We start from the raw sequence: 18,990 nt of genomic DNA, 5'->3' as shown, positions 1-18,990 counted from the left end.
TTGCTGTCCTTCTGCCCCATTGGTCAAAGTTTCCAGAGCCTCTTGTTTGTTCATTAATACAAACAACAAAAACAAGAGTAATAATAACCCTTTATATTTCTTAGTGGGATAACAGACTCATTGAATTTCAGGACCAGAAGAAATCAAGATTTTCTCATTCAGCCCAAGGGGTAGAAAGCAGATAATGTGGTGACAGGGCAGAGTCCTGACTCTCAGTGCAGGGTTTTCTGATAGAACTTTGCAAAATCATTTCACAGCTATGCATCATTAATCTATCTGTTTTATCTGTGCCTTTGCCTCAGAACAAAACTCAAAATATTCCCTAGAAGACAAATAATCAGAGGCAACCAACCAAACCCCACTCTATCTGACCTGTAGGATGGTCTGTGGGCTGACAATTGCCTGGGGTTGGACCTGCACAGGCTCCATCTTACCAATGGCAGAAGCAGCATACCCAACCCTGGGAGCAAATGTGTCTTCTCTGTACTAAAATTATTGTCACAAATAATCATGAACTGAAATGAATCATAACAATAACCAAAAAAGCAATGCTCACAATAAAAGTTATCTTTTGTTGAATGTGGTGCAGATAAATATTTTTTACTTTACAAAAAGTAAAAAATAAAAAATATTATAGCACAAATATGCAAAAATAACGATTGATAGTTTTTTCATTGCATTTATATATATGTATATTTTGAGACAGAGTCTCGCTTTGTCGCCCAGGCTGAAGTGCAGTGGCGCAATCTCGGCTCACTGCAACCTCCACCTCCACAGTTTAAGTGATTCTCGTGCCTAGGCCTCCTAAGTAGCTGGGACTAGAGGTGCATGCCACCATGCCCGGCTAATTTTTGTATTTTTAATAGAGATGGGGTTTCACCATGTTGCCCAGGCTGGTCTCAAATCCTGGCCTTAAGTGATCTGCCTGCTTTGGCCTTCCAAAGAGCTGGGATTAACGGCATGAGCCACATGCCTGGCCTGCATTAATACATTTTTAAAGGGAAAAAACTTAGACCTATATAATGGCCTGTCAAAGAAATGAATAGTGTTACAATTAAATAATAACAAGAATAGAATTTAAAATGAATGACACTTTTAAGGATATCACTCAAAATATTTCATATATGAATAAAAATTTGCCCTTATCAAACAAAAATATTATACCTCACAGTTTCACTGTTTTAAATTCTAAACACAAAACCAAAAACTCCAAGGAATCATATAGATGATGGAATTGAAGCAAGTGAGGTTCTGTTTCTTCATCTTTGCAATCCCAGTGCTATAACTGTTTCTTCATACTCCGCAGTGTAAATGCGGGAATATATGCATCCCAGGAGTTGGAGGCACAAAATACCCCTGAAGGAAGCTGGAATGACTGTGATCTGTTACAAATTCTTCTCCAAAGAAAGCATGCTGCTGGGTCAGTGTGTGGGGTAGTGGTGGGAGGGGGAGGGGAATAAGAATTCCCTGTATAACTGGGAATTCTCTTAATTAACTTCCATATAGAATACAATTACTAAAGGATAATTGATGCAAATATGTAAATTTGAAGGTTAGATATATATTAATCAAACTCAGAAGTAATTTCAGCAATTATATGGAACTCAGACCAACAAAAGATATTTTAGGAGTGATAAGTATTTTATCATTGGCTTTGTTTAGAATTGCCAGACCATGATAATAATTAAAAGCAGACTACATTTTAGGACATCTACAAAAAGCCTATAGCTAACTATCATACTTAATAGGGAAAGACTGAATACTTCTCCCTAAGATGGTAAACAGGCAAGGATACCCTCTCTCATCAGTTCTATTCGATATTGTACTAGAAGTTTTAACCATTGCAAAAAAGGCATGAAAAATAAAGAAAAGGCACAGATATTGGACAAAAAAATAATAAAACTATCTTTTTCACACATAACACTTTTATGTTACAAAATCCTAAGGAATCTACAGAGGAGAAAAAGCTACTAGAATGAAAAAGTTGAATTTGGCAAGGTCATACAATACAAGGTGAATGTATAAACTCAATTATATTACTATATACCAGCAATGGACATTTGAAAAATAAAATAAGATAGACTGGATTAAGAAAATGTGGCACACATACACCATGGAATATGTATGTGGCACACATACGACATGGAATATGAAACACCATGCAGCCATAAAAAAGGATGAGTTCATGTCCTTTGTAGGGACATGGATGAAGCTGGAAACCATCATTCTCAGCAAACTATTGCAAGGACAGAAAACCAAACACTGCATGTTCTCACTCACAAGTGGGAATTGAACAATGAGAACACTTGGACACAGGAAGGGGAACATCACACACTGGGGCCTGTCGTAGGGTAGGGTGAGAGGGGAGGGATAGCATTAGGAGATATACCTAATGTAAATGATAAGTTAATGGGTGCAGCACACCAACATGGCACATGTATACATATGTAACAAACCTGCACGTTGTGCACATGTACCCTAGAACTTAAAGTATAATAATTAAAAAAATAAAAAATACAATTTCATTTACAATGCCATCAAAAACTATGACATAGTTTGGGGTAAATGTAACACTGAAAACTATAAAACATTGCTAAAAATTAAATAAGACCTAAATAAATAGAGGTACAAATCATGTTCATGGATCTGAAGATTCAGTATTGTTAAGATGGAGATTCTCCTCAAACTGGCTCATAGATTGAACATAATCCCTGTCAAAAATCCAGCAGATTTTTTTTAAAAACTTGACAAGCTGATTCTAAACTCTATATAGAAATTAAAATGATTTAGAATAACCAAAGCAATTTTAATACTTACTATAAAACTGTAGCAATCAAGATATGATAATGGCAAAAAGATAGATATGCGATCAATGTGGCAGAGACAGTCCAGAAATAGACCCACACATGTATGGTCAAGTGATTTTTGTGCCAAGCCATTTCAATGGGGGAAAAGGGGTGCTTCAGCAAATGGTGCTAGGACATTCATTGCAAAAGATGTAAGTATTGGCCCTTGCCTCACACCATACTCAACAATTAACACAAATTGTATAATAGACAACATGTAAAAGTAAAGACTATAAAACTCCTAGAAGAAAACCTAGGAGAAAATCTTGGCAACTTTAGTGTAGGCAAATATTTATTGAATAGAGCATAAGACCCGCAAACTATTAAAAACATAATTGGTAAACTGAGCTTTTATAAAATTAATTTTTGCTCATTGGAAAACACCATTAGAAAGATGAAAGAGAAACCACAGAATAGGAAAAAAATATTTGCAAGCATATATCTGACAAAGGACTTTTATGTTCAATATATAAAGAACTAATACAACTCAACTGTGAAGGCAGACCAATTAAATATAAGCAAGATAATTGAAAAGGCCCGTTGCTAAAGAAGGTATATGAATGACTAATAAGCACATGGAAAGACCTCAACCTCATCAGCCATTAGGCGAAGGAAAATTCCACTAGGCATTAGGAAAATGCACATTAAAACTAAACCAAGATACCATTTCACACCCACTAGAACAATCAAAATTAAAGAGACAGGCAATACTAAGTGTCAGTAAGGATGTGGAGCACCTGGAACTCTCAGACAGTCCTGGTAGGAGTGTAAAATGTTACTATTACTTTGGAAAATACTTTGGCAGTTTCTCATAAATTTAAACACATATTTACCATGTGATCTAGCAATCCCACTCCAGGTATTTATCCGAAAGAAATGAGAACACGTATTTACAAAAAGACTTGTATACAGATGTTCATAGCAGCTTTTTAATATACAGATGCTCCTTGGCTTACTTATAATGGAGTTATGTCCCAATAAAGCCATCATAAGTTGAAAATATCATAAATCAAAAGTGCATTTACTATACCTAACCTACTAGACATCATAGCTTAGCTTAGCCTACATTAAATGTGCTCAGAACATTTACATTAGCTTATGGCTAGGCAAAATCATCTAACACAAGCCTATTTTATAATAAAGTGTTGAATATCTCACATAATTTATTAAGTAATGTACTGAAAGTGAAAAACAGAATGGTTGTATGGGTACTTGAAGTATGAATTCTACTGAATGTGTATTGCTTTCGCACTGCCTTAAAGTTGAACCATCATAAGTCAGGAACTGTCAGTTTATACAAAATACACCAAAACTAGAAACAATCCAAATGTCCATTAACAGAGAATTGATCAATAAATTGCAGTATATCTATATAACAGAAAGAAACTTAGCAAGGAAAAGGAAGAATCCACCGATACATGCAACAAAATGGATGAATCTCAAAAGCATTATGATACATGAAAGTCTGACTCATTCCCTCTATACAAAATTCTAGAAAATGCAAACTTTTCTATACTGATAGCAGATTAGGAGTCACCTGGGGGTGGGCAGAAGGGGAGATTTACTGCAACCGGATACAAGGGAAGTTTTGAGGGTTATGAAAACATTCTGTGTCTTGATTAAGGTGTTTACATGGTTGTATACATTTTCTAAAGCTTACTCAAATGCATATTTAAAATGGAAGCATTTTATTGTACATAAAATGTCTAAAATGTATTGCAAAAAGTTTCACTTAAACCAAAACCAAAAACCAAAAAAACACCCAAGTTCTCAAATCCTCAACTAGCTGCTTTTCTCTCAGTCCATTCCTGCTGCTATAACAAAATACCACAGACTGAGTACTTTATAAACAATAGAAATTTATTTCTCAGAGTTCTGGACCCTGGGAAGTCCAAGATCAGGGAGCCAGCAGATTCAGTGTCTGGTGAGAGCTGGTCTCTGCTTCCAAGATGGCGCCTTTTTGCTGCGTCCTCTGGAGCGGGTGATCATTGAGTCCTCACATGGCAGAAGGCAGAAGGGGAAAAAAAGATGAAGACCCCGAGAAGCCTCTTTTATAAAGGCCTTAATCCCATTCACCAGGAAGGAGACTTATGACTTAATCACCTCCTAAAAGTCCCACCTCTTAATGCTATTATTGCATTGAGGATTTAGTTTCAGTATGAATTTTGAAGAGACACAAACATTCAAACCATAGCACTGCCCATTGTCACGCTGGGTGCAGGGTTATAAAGGGAACATCTGCTATACTGAGCTCCCTCTCGGCAAATATGTACTTCAGCTCCCACCTTCACGTGGTTCTTTACTGTGTGGAAGAGCAATAGGCCCCACATAAACCTCTACAGGAAGCCTGGGATAGAGGTAGGCTAAAGGGGCCTGCTCTGTGCTCCCTTGACTCTTGTATCCCACTTAGCTTTCTGTGGGGAAGGAAGGGTGCTTCCTCCCAAGTAAAGAACTTAGCTGTCCTCAGCCACCAGGCTTCCAAAGGGAAGGGGAAGAAGGGTGCAAGGAACAGAAGACGCTTGTCCTGCTTTAGAACTCTCTAGAATGACAAGCATTTTTTTTTTATTGATGACTCTCTCAATGAAAACACCAGCGTGGAAGCTTTCCATGCATTACCTTATTCAAATCTTTATCTAACCCTAAGTGTAACTCCTTCTGTTATGCCAGCTTACAGAGGAAAAAGCAAAAGGACCAGAAAGGCTAAGAAGCTGTCTCAAGCTTTCAGAGCTAGTACACAGCAGAACAGAATCCAAGATGCAGGATGTCCAAGCTATGTTCTCACCACCACATGACCTTTGATCCTGGTTGCTCATGCCCATCCCTCCCTCATCACCCTTCCCCATGTGCACGCAGTTGGCAGTGGCAGGCTCATGTTCAGAACAGACAGTGTCTAAGCCTGGAACACAGAGTTCTGTTCCCCTCTCTGCTCCAGCTACATCAAGAGTGCCCAAAGTTCAGACTCCCATCAAGTCATTTTCTCTATAATTCAAATACAGAAGTACTTTTAAGAGACATACAGCATTCCTGCTATTCCCGTGTGCTATAAATATGTAATTTATGGGGAAAATGGGAACTCTGTGTCATATCCGAATTGAGAAGTATTTGAAGAAAGGAAAAAAATATCCCATCGTGTTGAGTCACGGAGAAAAATAACTACTGCATATCATACTAGTAAATACGAATGTAAAAATAGCTTCTGGGAGGAAGTGTAAATTAAATGTTAATATGGCCTTGAATTTATTTCAAGTATTTTTCATTAAGCGTTTTCATTTTTCATTTCCACAAGCTGATCAATTTCTCCCTATTAAACCAAGGTCAAATAATTTTAGATGCTAACTTGGAAAGCCTTAAGATCAATGTGCTTGACTCCCTTTCAAAAGAAGAAACATAAGGCATCTTTTCTTTGCAAACAGATATCATGGCGCATAGGGCATTAGTCACTGAAGAGCAAAATGGCGGTGGGGCCATGGCTGCTTTTTCTCTGGCTTGGCCAGGGCATGCAGTTCAGTGCGGGGTGGATGCCTCATTTTTCTTTGCCCACCACTCCTCTTCACATGGAAAGCTGCCCGACCTACTCTGACCACGTGGTCAAATGAGCACTGGCATCTTGGCCACGCAGGTGAGAAAGCCAGCCAAGCGGGTCTCTTCAAGTCCTTTCTCAAGATTTTTCGAACGTGAACTAAAGAAAGAGAGCGCCACAGGGAACACAGGAGCCCGGGCGTGGCTGGCAGGTGGGTTTCTGGCTGAGTGGGGAAAGTCTGACCGAAAAATCCCTGACGCTCTAGACCAGATTGTTTCCCCAGCCACCAACCTGGTGCCTCCCAAGAGTTTTGTTACACATAGGATCACACGTCATAGACAAGGCACTGTGTCAGGAGCCCTGTGGGCCCTGTCCTTCTGGAACCCAAGCTGGAGTCACAGAATCCAAGAATTCTCAGCTGCCATTGATAAATAATGAACAACGCTTCCTAGCTCCTGCCCTGCCTCAGGTACTCTGCAAGGTATCTGATGCAACTCACTTCATTTAATCCCCACAACAACCTAAGGAGGTAGGGACTATTGAAGTCTTCATTTTACAGATGAAAAACCAAACCAAACTAAATTGGAGGCTGTGAGATGTCAAGAAATCTCACCATCACTAAGCTTTTCTCCATTACCCTAGGGAAACTATAACCTTGCTTGCTCTAGATCTGGACTCTTTCCTAACCATTCTTGTGTAGACAGGAACTACAAAAAAAAAAATCTAAACTAAAAGCCTGGTGCAAATGACCCCATTTTCAAAACAAAAATGGAGCTGCCAAGTGGGAAGCTGAGCCCAGTATCTGGGGCCTGGCCGGCACGGCCATCCAACTGGACATTTCACTCGCACACGATGTGGATTCTGCACATGGGCACCAGGGAGGGCAGCTGAGGGTGGACTTAGGGAAGAGCCTCAAATTTCTACAGTATAGGCTTTTAAAACATTTAAACTTTATTGTGGCAAAATATACATAAAATAAAATTTACCTTTTTAGGTGGACAATTTGGTGGCATTAAGTACGTTCATATTGTTGTGCAACCATCACCACCATGCATCTCCAAAACATTTTCATCTTCACAAACAGAAAGTCTGTACCTCTTAAACAATGACTCCCCATGTCTCCCCCAACCCGCAGCCTCTGGCAGCTACCATTCTGCTTTTTATTTCTGTAAATTTGACTACTCTAAGCACTTCATGTAAGTACCTACACAGTATATGTTTTTAGTGGCAAGTCTTCAATCACTCCAAGTATTCACTGAATACTTTGCCCAGCATTGTGCTAGGCTTTATGGGGGAAATGTATGAGCTCTCACTCCTGCCACTGAGATCATTCTAGTTGAGCTGTGAAAGCAGGCTAGCTTCTAAGAAACAACGTGTCAGATGCACGATACTAGCTTGGAGGACAAGAGAAACTTAGGTGAAGGAGAGATCCTTCTCACATAGTGCAATCTAAGTAGTTTTCATAAGGGTGATGACTCAGTGAATGAGTAGGAGGCTTGGTTGGGCAGAGAGGAGGATTTTGGATTAACTGAATCATAAATCCAAGCAGGCAAGCTGGATCATCCTGAGTAGCGCCAGCCAACACCAAAAGCAACAGCATGCTGATAGTTTCTCTGAGGACAGAGTGATATACCCTAGATCTGCTTGTGCCTCCAAGCCACACATACTCAGATAATGGTTTGCTTTTCTCCTATTGCAAAAGAAATGCAAAAGAAAAAAATTGACCTGGTGCAGCAGCTCACTCCTGTAATCCCATCACTTTGGGAGACTGAGGCAGGAGGATAGCTTGAGCCCAGGAGTTCAAGACCAGCCTGGGCAACATGGCATGACTCCATCTCTACCAAAAAAAAAAAAACAACCAGGCAGGCATGGTGATGTGTGCCTGTGGTCCCAGCTACTAGGGAGGCTGAGGCAGGAAGATCACTTGAGCCCAGGAGGACGAGGCTGCAATGAGCTATGATTATGCCATGGCACTCCAGCCTGAGCAACAGAGTGAGACCTTGTCTCAAAAAAAAAAAAAAAGGAAAAAAAAATTTTAGATGACTGGGAGTTGGGGCTTACTATTGTTTTTTATAATTATCTCAGAAAACAGCTAAACCAGCTCTTCTGTGCAAGTTTATTTTTCCTTTGGCAAAAAGTTTGTAAACATTTCTGAAACTTGTGCGGATGTCTGAACACCAGAGTCAGGTCACATCAACCCTGACTATACTTGGAGAGTGAGACCCCTGAAATCACAGTGGGATAAGCCTCCAGATATCCACTCTAACCAGTCATACCACCCTTTAAACAAGCAGGAGGGAGCCTGACCCCCAGCCTGCCAGCTCTTTGAACAAGTACACCAGTGGAGTAGTGCTCCCTGCAGACAAGGCTCTCTGTACAAGGGTTGCCTCCCAGGTCTTTTCCATATCCCCTCCCACCAGATCTGTCTTCTGCTTTTCCAAGTATAAGCCTCATTTAGGGACCCTGATAGAGAGGTAAGAACAAGAAGGCCTGTAACACTGTTGGTCATATTGGTTTGCCTTTTCTTTCCTTTCTTTCTTTTTATTTCCTCCCCACTTTCCCTGTATGATGTAGCAGTAAATAAAAGTACTCCTACCTTTACACATAAGCATTTCTCACTGCGTCTCACAGCAGATAGCTTTGATTCTGGCTGTCCATTCCAGTGTATGCATGTTAACAGAAATTGCAAATGTGGAGCTAAGTGAGGTAGACAGAAAGTACACTATGGGCATCCTAGAAACCTAGGAGAGGAAAAACGTGAGATGACAGTGAGTGAGTCCTGCCTGGATCCCCTGCCAGCCTCCTCCATTCTTAGGCAGTAGTAGTAGTTCATGGTGGATAGATGTACATAAACCACAACAAAACAATACAGGGTGGAAGACTAATGAATCCTGACAAAGAGTTGAAATTCTGGGATAAATCTCTGTACCAGTTCTTCCTAACAGTTCTGAGAAATAGAAATCAGTATCAAATGCCTTGCTGAGGATTTCCATAGGAAAAGAGCCACTTCTTTCTGCAACCAGTATTTTCCTCTCATTCCAGTGACATAGAAAAGGTCACCCCGGGCCAGGCGTGGTGGCTCACGCCTGTAATCCCCGCACTTTGGGAGGCTGAGGCAGGTGGATCACCTGAGGTCAGGAGTTCAAGACCAGCCTGACCAATATGGTGAAACCCCGTCTCTACTAAACATACAAAAATTAGCCAGGGTGTGGTTACACCTATGGTCCACCTATAGTCCCAGCTACTCAGGAGGCTGAGACAGGAATTTGCTTGAACCTGGGAGGCAGAGGTTGCAGTGAGCTGAGATCGCACCACTGCACTCCAGCCTGGGTGACAGAGTGAGACTCCGTCTCACAAAGAAAAAAAAAAAAAAGAAAAGAAAAGAAAAGGTCACCCCAGGGAGCACTACTCCCTAGAGTCGCATGCCCCAGTGATGCCGTCCTCTGCACAGCAGCTCAGGTTCCTCAAGTACACCAAGGCCAGTAACACACAGCAGTGAGACATGGGAACCGCAGACCACATTGGAGTTACTTCTTACCAGCTCCATCTCCCATCTATTCTCTTGTTTATTACTTCCTGCTACATATTGAACAGGCTGAATCTTAAAAATATCTCAGTTCTGGCCTACAATATTCCAACAGTCCAACTGGTCTACTGAGCTCTAGTCTGTACTTTTTCTAAACACATCCCCCATACTTGCCTGAGGTGGTATATTTAAAACATAGTTCTCACCATGTAACTCTCTTGCCTAAAACTACCTCAGGATAAACTCCAAGCTTAGCGCACTATGTTTCAAGCAAAAAGAGACTTCACATATATAATTACAGTAAAAATTTCCAGTCTCAAAGATAAGTTTTAAAAATTTCATAAGTATCCAAGCCAAAGGCCAACCAACAAAATAAACATAAAGTACACATTAATGTTTTTCTAATAATAAATGGCAGATGATGATGGCTATGGTTTGAATGTGTCCCCAAAATTTATGTGTTGGAAACTTAATTCCCCAATGCAACAGTGTTGACAGGTGAGACCTTTAAGAGGTGACTGCAGACTCTTCTTGAATGGATTAATTGTGGGAGTGGGTTTGCTCTAAAAGCAAATTTAGTGCACTCTCCCTTGGTGTGTCTCTCTCTCTTTCTCTCTCTCTCTTTCTGTCCCTCTCTCCCCCTCTCCCTCTCCCTCTCTCATTCTTTCTTGCCCTTCTGCCTCTGCCATGGGATAATGCAAGAAGGCTCTCACCAGATGCAGCCCCTTTATCTCGGACTTCCAAGGCTCCAGAACTGTAGGCCAGATAAATTTCTTCTTTTTATTAATTACCCAGTCTCTGGTGTTCTGTTATAGCAGCATAAAACAGATTAAGACAATGTTAAGTTAAACAATGGGGTAGAAGTGGCCCAGTACAGTGGTTCACACCTTTAATCCCAGCATTTTGGGAGGCTGAGGTGGAAGGATCACTTGACACCAGGAGTTTGAGACCAGCCTGGGAAACATAGTGAGACCCTGTCTCTACCTTAAAAAAAAAAAAAGATAAATAAATTAGGTGGGCATAGTGGCATGTGCCTATAGTCCCAGATGCTTGGGAGGCTGAGGTGGGAGAATCACTGGCACGCAGGAGTTTGAGGCTGAAGTGAGCCATGATTATGCCACTGCACCCCAGTCTGGCTGACAGAACAAGACCTTCTTTATAAAAAAGAAAAAAAAAAAAAAGAGGAAGGTGGGTCTGAAAAAGCCTAAAGGTGAACATTAAAAACAATTCACCATGTGGGAATGGGTTTTGTTACAATCATAATCAGTATAAAATGAAGACATTATTTGAAAGATACAAAATCATTTATAGTTAGAAAAGCAAAGCCTCTTTATTTTGACATACGTTTCTTCCATTGCTCCCTTAGCCCTGCTTCCTGCAGTCAGCCCTCAAATTATCTGCATCCTAGTCCGTGTCTTAGTCATTGCATTTAGGGAAATCCAAACTAAGAAAGCATGTAGAGAGTGGCCCTAGAAAATAGAAGCTACTTGTAGCTACTTGTAGGTCTGAACCTACAAACCTCAGGATAGAATTCTGGTACGGGATCATTCACCCACCAAATGGTAACAAGGACCTCGTTTCTAGTGGTAAGTGGGGTGATGGTAACCCTTGGTGTGCTGTAGTATTAGGATTAAGACTCTTACCTGTGATGGGTTAAGATGAGGAACAGGTGGAAAGGGAAATGTTGGTTTATACAGTAGCTTTAGCTGGTCATATGTATATGTGTGTGTGTGTGTGTATATATATATATATATATATAAAATCTCCACAAACAGCTAGTCTGATAGACAATTGGAATAGCCTATTAAAGTTTCAGCTAAAGTGCCATTTGGAGGATGATACCCTGCAAACATGAGATACTGTCCTCCAGAATAAATTGCATGCAGTAAATCAATGATTTATGGGTCTGTGTCCACAACAGCTAGGATACATGAGTCTTCAGCATTGTATAAGCTTCCTATTACCATAAAACTTCAATCCATATTGTGTCTACTAATATTCATATAAAAGTAGCTGGATGATACCTTTACTCTCCTAATTCTCAGTTCATCAAACTATCTTCCAATTTTTCCTAGATCAGCTAAGCTTCAAGCAGCTGCTAGCCACTGCATCCATCCCCTCAAAAAAAGTAATTCTGAGGTTCTGATGAAGCCCACAGCAAAAACACTTTCCCAGTCAGTCTTTCCCACCCTGGCTCCCCATTCCAGCAACGCTGTTCCCCTGGTTTCATGTCTAATTTTAGGGGGCAAGCTTTTCTTCCTCCTTCGCCTTCTCTCTTTTCCTCCCTCCTTCTCTTCTTCCTTCCCTTCCTTTCTGTCTTCTTCCTTTCAAACCCAGCCAAAGATGTATATAATTAAGGAAAAACTAAGTAATCTAGGTAATCGGGACAAAAGGAAAATAGAGAAAAATAAAAGATGAAATAAGAAGGGTAATATTAGCACACAGAGAAGTTGACCACGTGACACTTGTAGGTGCTTTGAGTTGAACTGTGTCCCTGCAAAAGATGTGTTGAAGTCCTAACTTTGGGTACTTGTGAATGTGACCTTATCTGGAAATAAGGTGTTTGCAGATGTAATCACGTTAAGACACCCATTAGGGTGGGTCCTAACCCAATATAACCGGTATCCTTATAAGAAGGCAGAAATTTGGACATAGACACCCAGGGACAATGCCATGTGGTGACAGAGGCAGCAATTGGAGGGATGCAACTGCAAACCGAGGAACACGAAGTATCGCTGGTGCTATGGTTTGGATGTTTTTGTCCCCTCAAAACTCACGTTGAAACGTAATCCCCAATGTGCTGAGAGGAAGAGCCCAGTGGGAAATGTTTCAGTCATGACAGCCCTACCCTCATGAATAGATGAATGTAATTATAAAGGGCTTGATGAAGGGAGTTTCTCCTCCTACCCCTTGCCTTCTGCCCTGTGATGATGAAACCAGAATGCTCTCACCCATTGCTGGCATCTTGATAGGGAACTTACCAGCCTCCAGAACTATCAGCTAATAAATGCCTGTTCATTATAAATTACCCAGTCTCGGGTGTTCTGTTATACTAGGCATGAAATGGACTAAGACAGCCAACCACCACCAGAAGCTAGGGAAAGGTAAGGAAGTACAAAGTGTACTTCAAAAAAGTTCATCAATAATGTGTATCATGCTCAGCGCGGTGGCTCATGCCTGTAATCCCAGCACTTTGGGAGGCCGAGGCAGGCAGATCACTTGAGGTCAGAAGTTCGAGACAAGCCTGGCCAACAGAACAAAACCCTGTCTCTAATAAAAATACAAAAATTAGCTGGGTGTGGTAGCATGCACCTGTAGTCCCAGCTACTGGGGAGGCTGAGGTGGGAGAATTGCTTGAACCTGGAGGCTGAGGCTGCAGTGAGCAGAGATCACACCACCACACTCCAGCCTGTGCAACACAGTGAGACTCCATCTCAAAAAAAAAAATGTGTATCATGAAAAAATTATGCATGGATTTCAAAGTTTTTCCACACCAATAAGCTGGTACTAACTTGTATAACATGTCTGAATAGGGTCTAGTTTGAGGCATGAAGAAGGATAAGACTTCAGTTTGAAAAGAGTCCATATCAGAGCAACATGAAGTCGGTTAAAGCAAGAATCAACCTCAAATTTATGGTGAAGCTTGGGGAGAAGAATGGTAAAATCATCGATGCTTTACAGAAAGTTTATGGGGACAATGCCCCAAAGAAATTAGATGTTTACAAACGGATAAGTTTAAGAAGGGATGAGACAATGTTGAAGATGAAGCCCATCACGGTAGGCCATCTATGTCAATAGGCCATCTATGTCAAGAAAAAAATTCATCTTGTTTGAGCCCTAACTGAAGAGGAACAACGATGAAGAGCACAAACAATGGCCAACACCACAGACATCTCAACTGGGTCAGCTCACACGATTCTCACTGAAAAATTTTAGTTGAGCAAAGTTTCTACTCAATGGGTGCCAAAACCACTGTGCTCAGATCAGCTGTGCAGAAGAGCAGAATAAACAATGGGATCATTTCTTTGAAGAATTGGAACAGGAGATGAAACATGGCTTTACCAGGATGATCCTGAAGACAAAGCACAATCAGAGCAATGGCTAACAAGAGAAGAAAGTTACACAGGCAAAGCAAAAGCAGACCAGTCAAGACCAAAGTTCCTGGCAACAATTTTTGGGGATGCTCAAGGCATTTCACCTGTTGACTTTCTGAGGGGCCAAACAATGATGACATCTGCTTATTATGAGAGTGTCTTGAGAAAGTTAACCAAAGCTTTAGCAAAAAAACACATGGGAAAGCTTCACCAGAGAGAGTATTTCTCTACCACAACAATGCTCCTGCTCATTCCTCTCATCAAACAAGGGCAATTTTTTGAGTTTCATGGAAAATCATTAGGCATCCAAGAGCTGACGTGGCTCTGTCTGACTTCTTTTTTTTCTAATTTATATAGTTTGAATATCTGTCCCCTCCAAGTCTCACATTGAAGTTTGATTCTCAGTGTTGCAGGTGGGGCATAATGGGAGGTATTTGAGTCATGGGGGCAGATCCCTCAAAAATAGATTAAAGCCCTACCTGGGGGGTATGAGTTCTCACTCTTACTTCCCTCCAGATCCGGTTGTTAAAAAGAGTCTAGTGCCTCCCTCTACTCTCTCTTTCCACTTTTCTTGCCATGGTGGCTGCTCCCCTTCCCCTTTTATCAAAAGTGGAAGCTTCCTGAGGTCCTCACCAGAAGCAGATGCTGACGCCATGCTACTTGTACAGCCTGCAGAACTGAGAGTAAAATAAACCTCCTTTCAGGTATCCTTTTATAGCAATGCAAAATGGACTAAGACACTAGTATTTTTAAAAAATGGCAGGCACAGTGGCTCATGCTTATAATCCCAAGACTTTGAGAAGCCAAGATGAGAGGATCACTTGAGCCCAGGAGTTCAAGACCAGCCTGGGCAACATGGTGAGACTCTGTCTCTACACAAAACACAAAATTAGCCAGGCATGGTGGTGCCTGCCTGTCTCTGCTACTTGGGAGGCTGAAGTGGGAGGACTGCTTGAACCCAGGAGGTTGAGGCTGTAGTGAGCTATGATTACACAACTGCACTCCAGCCTGAGCGGCAGAGTGAGACTCTATCTCAAAAAAAGTATGTAAAGTATACCCATTTTTCTTCAGTTAATGATGTAAGAAAGACTGCATTGACACGGCTAAATTCCCAGGATGCTCGGAATGGACTAGATGGCTGGTGTCATCACTTACAAAAATGTCTTGAACTTAATGGAGTTTACATTGAGAAATAAAATGTATATTTCTCATTTTTATCTTTTAATTCCATTTTTCCACAACCTTTCTGAAGTCCCCTCATATTCTTCCCTACAGGTTCCAAAGGTAACATAGCCCAGCTGACACCTTAATTTTGACTTCTAACCAAACCTCCAGGACTATGGAAGAATAAACACCTGTTGTTTTAAGCCAATCTGTTTGTGATACTTTGTTGTGGCAGCTCTAGGAAACTGACAGAGTTGATATTCAACATTGGACTCAGCCCTCCCGGCAGCCAAAGCAGGAGACACAATTCAGAGTGGGATTAAAAGGTCCCATTTGTTTAGGGCATGCAGAGCTTTTCATGACACCGAGAGATGAGAGAATCTCCTCTAGATCCTACAGAGAAAACACTGTGGGATGCAGTAGATAGCTGTAGCTGATGACACCATGACACTAAATCTGACAATGAAGTTTATGCATCTGTTTCCTACAAGGTGCCTCGCTGAAGGCAGATGGCATTACCACAGGGACAGTTTAGTAAAAGCACATCCAGGAACCAGAAAGGAAAGAGGGGACATTACCATCAATCTTACAGAAATTTAAAAAAAGTATAAAAAATACTATACTATGAAAAAGTATGTACCAACACCTTAGATCATGTTGATGAAATCAACAAATTCCTGGAAAAAATACAAACTACCAAAACTGACTCAAGAAGAAATAGACAATCTGAACAGACATATAATAAATGAAGACATTGAATTAGTAATCAATCACCTATGCATAAATCAAAGCCTGGGTCCAGATGGCTTCATTGTTGAATCTACCAAACATTTAAAGAAAAATTAATAGCAATTCTTCACAAACTCTTTCAAAAATAGAAAAAAGCACTTGTCAACTCACTTTATGAGGCTAGCATTACCCTTACACCAAAAACAAGACAAAAACAGCCCAAGAAAGAAACCTACAGACCAAAAGCACATCTGGGATTCACCAAAACAGTGTGATCCAAAGGACACAGCTCCATAATTGCATGTCTTTGAGACAATCTTGATAAATATTTTTCTCAAACTGGGTTTGGTTTTGAGACAGGATCTCACTCCATCACCCAGGCTGGAGTGTAGTGGTGTGTGTGATCAGGGCTCACTGCAGCCTTCACCTCCCGAGCTCAAACAACACTCCCACCTCAGCCTCCTGAGTAGCTGGGACCACAGATGTGTGCTACCATGCTGGGGTGATTTTTGTATTTTTTTTTTTCAGAGGTGATTTCGCCATGTTGTCCAGGCTGGTCTTGAACTCCTGGGCTCAAGTAATCCGCCTGCTTTGGCCTTCCAAAGTGCTGGGATTACAGGTGTGAGCCGCTGCACTGGGCCCAGCCTCAAACTGGGTTTCTGATAGCAGATTTCAAGGCTGTGATTTTTGAAGAGAATAGGGAGAGTAAATATTCTGTATTTCCAATGAAATGCAGGTCCTTACTTTTTGCCAGCTTCCAGGGCAGGGGACAGAAATGAGATCTTCCTGTGAAAATTAAATGTTATTTATTTATGGTTACATGCGTGATGAAAGTTAGGGGAACTGCCACTACCAAGAAAGCAAGAACTAAAGGTTGTTTTTCTTGCTGAAACTTGAACAAAGGATGTAGGGCAAAGAAGAAAAGTTATTAGATACCTGAGACATATTTTGTAGTTTGATTTTAAATTTAACACAAGAAAGAGATTTCTGATTACACGAAAATTTAAGAATTTAGAAAATTTTTAAATTTAAGCATTGACTCACAAAATTTAAGAAAATTTAAGCACTGACTCACAAAAAGGATAAGCTCCTTTTATCTGACTTTAAAAGTAAATAAAAAATACATCTTGTTAAGATAATAAAGATATAATGCCAGGAATCCAAATCCTACTCTTTTTCAAGCCTTGATTAAATGCTGCCACTTTCAAAAATATGTAGCCATTCTCAATTTATTATTGCACTTGAATATTTCCTCTTATATAATTTTTCACTTTCTTCTTAGAGTTTCGTATGTCTTACTGTCATACTGGAGTGTAATCCTCTTGAGGGCAGAAATAGTCTCCAGACTCCTGCTTAGGCTTAATTAAGATGGTGCTTTGCCCATAACCAGCACTTACTAAAAACTCCTCTATGAACTAATGAAAATATCATGTATCTCATTACATGGTCAGTTTAAAGTTAAACAGATTCTTTTAGACACTCAAAGCAATAAAGCTTCTTCTTAAAAGAATTGCCAGATACAATAAACTGTAAAAAATTATTCAAATATTTAAACGAATTAGAGATGACTTTAACCTGATTTGTTTATACTAGTTATTTTTCTTTTTTATTTATTTATTTTATTTTATTATTATTTTTTAGACAGAGTCTCACTTTGTCGCCCAGGCTGGAGTGCAGTTGCACTATCTCGGCTTGCTGCAACCTCCGCCTCCAGGTTCGATCAATTCTCCCTCCTCAGGCTCCCAGGCAGCTGGGCTTACAGGGACCCGCCACCATACCTGGCTAATTTTTGTATTTTTCTAGTAGAGATGGGGTTTCACCATGTTGGTCAGGCTGGTCTTGAACTCCTGACCTCAGGTGATCCACTCGCCTGGGCCTCCCAAAGTGCTGGGATTACAAGCATGAGCCACTGCACCTGGCCATTTATACTAGTTACTTTTCTTTTTCATTTTTTTATTGATACAAAATATTTGTACGTATTTATGGGGTGCATGTGATATTTTGATACATGCATACAATGTGTAATGATCGTCAGGGTTATCAGGATACCCATCACCTTGAACATTTATCATTTCTTTGTATTGGGAACATTTTAAATCTTCTCTTCTACTCGACATCACTAATTAGCAGAGAAATGCAAGTCAAAATGACATCACCTCATACCTGTTAGGATGACTATTATCAAAAAGTCAAAAGACAGCAAGTATTGGTGAGGATTAGAGAAAAGGGGATGCTTGTACCCTATTGGTGGAAATGTCAATTGGTGCAGCCAGCCATTATTGAAAATAGTATAGAGAGGTTCCTCAAAAAATTAAAAATAGAACTACCATATGATCCACTAATACTACTATTGGGTATATTTCCAAAAGAAATAAAAACACTATCTCCAAGAAGTATCTGCAGTCCCATGTTAATTGCAGCATTATTTACAGAAGCCAAAAAATATGGTAACAATCTAAGTGTCCATCAACTGATGAATAAAAAAAGAAACTGTGGTGTGTACACAAACACACACACACACACACAGATATTATTCAGCCTTAAAGAAAAAGGAACTCTTACCATCTGCAACAACATGGATGTCTTAGAGAAGAGTATGCTAAGTGAAATAAGCCAAACACAGACAGACAGATACTGCATGATCTCATATATATGTGGAATCTTAGAAATTAAAGTCAAACTCATAGAAAAAAAATCTTCTCTTCGGCTGGGTGCGGTGGCTCACGCCTGTAATCCCAGCACTTTGGGAGGTTGAGGCAGGCGTATCACGAGGTCAGGAGATCGAGACCATCCTGGTTAACACGGTGAAACCCTGTCTCTACTAAAAATACAAAAAAATTAGTGGGTGTGGTGGTGGGCGCCTGTAGTCCCCTTAGTCCCAGCTGCTCAGGAGGCTGAGGCAGGAGAATGGAATGAATAAAAACACTAGCTCCACACATGCTCCCGGCAGGCGGAGCTTGCAGTGAGCCGAGATCGGGCCACTGCACTCCAGCCTGGCTGACAGAGCGAGACTCCGTCCCAAAAAAAAAAAGAAAAAGAAAAAAAGGAAAAAAATCTTCTCTTTGGAAATACAGTCACCCTTCCATGTTATCAAAAACTAGAACTTATTCC

General features: G+C 40.6%; 1 protein-coding gene across 1 annotated transcript in view; it reads right to left on the bottom strand.

The window, feature by feature from the left end:
- LOC129492657 (uncharacterized) overlaps positions 1-18,990 on the bottom strand; it is a 60,186-nt gene that overhangs the window by 38,499 nt on the left and 2,697 nt on the right. The window contains exon 3 of the mRNA XM_063612169.1: positions 16,624-16,665. Coding sequence (XP_063468239.1) covers positions 16,624-16,665 — 42 coding nt within the window. The remainder of the gene's footprint in view (positions 1-16,623; positions 16,666-18,990) is intronic.

Source organism: Symphalangus syndactylus, chromosome 11 (assembly GCF_028878055.3).
Source record: "Symphalangus syndactylus isolate Jambi chromosome 11, NHGRI_mSymSyn1-v2.1_pri, whole genome shotgun sequence".
Classification (NCBI taxonomy): domain Eukaryota; kingdom Metazoa; phylum Chordata; class Mammalia; order Primates; family Hylobatidae; genus Symphalangus; species Symphalangus syndactylus.
This window is presented reverse-complemented; position numbering and strand designations above follow the sequence as displayed.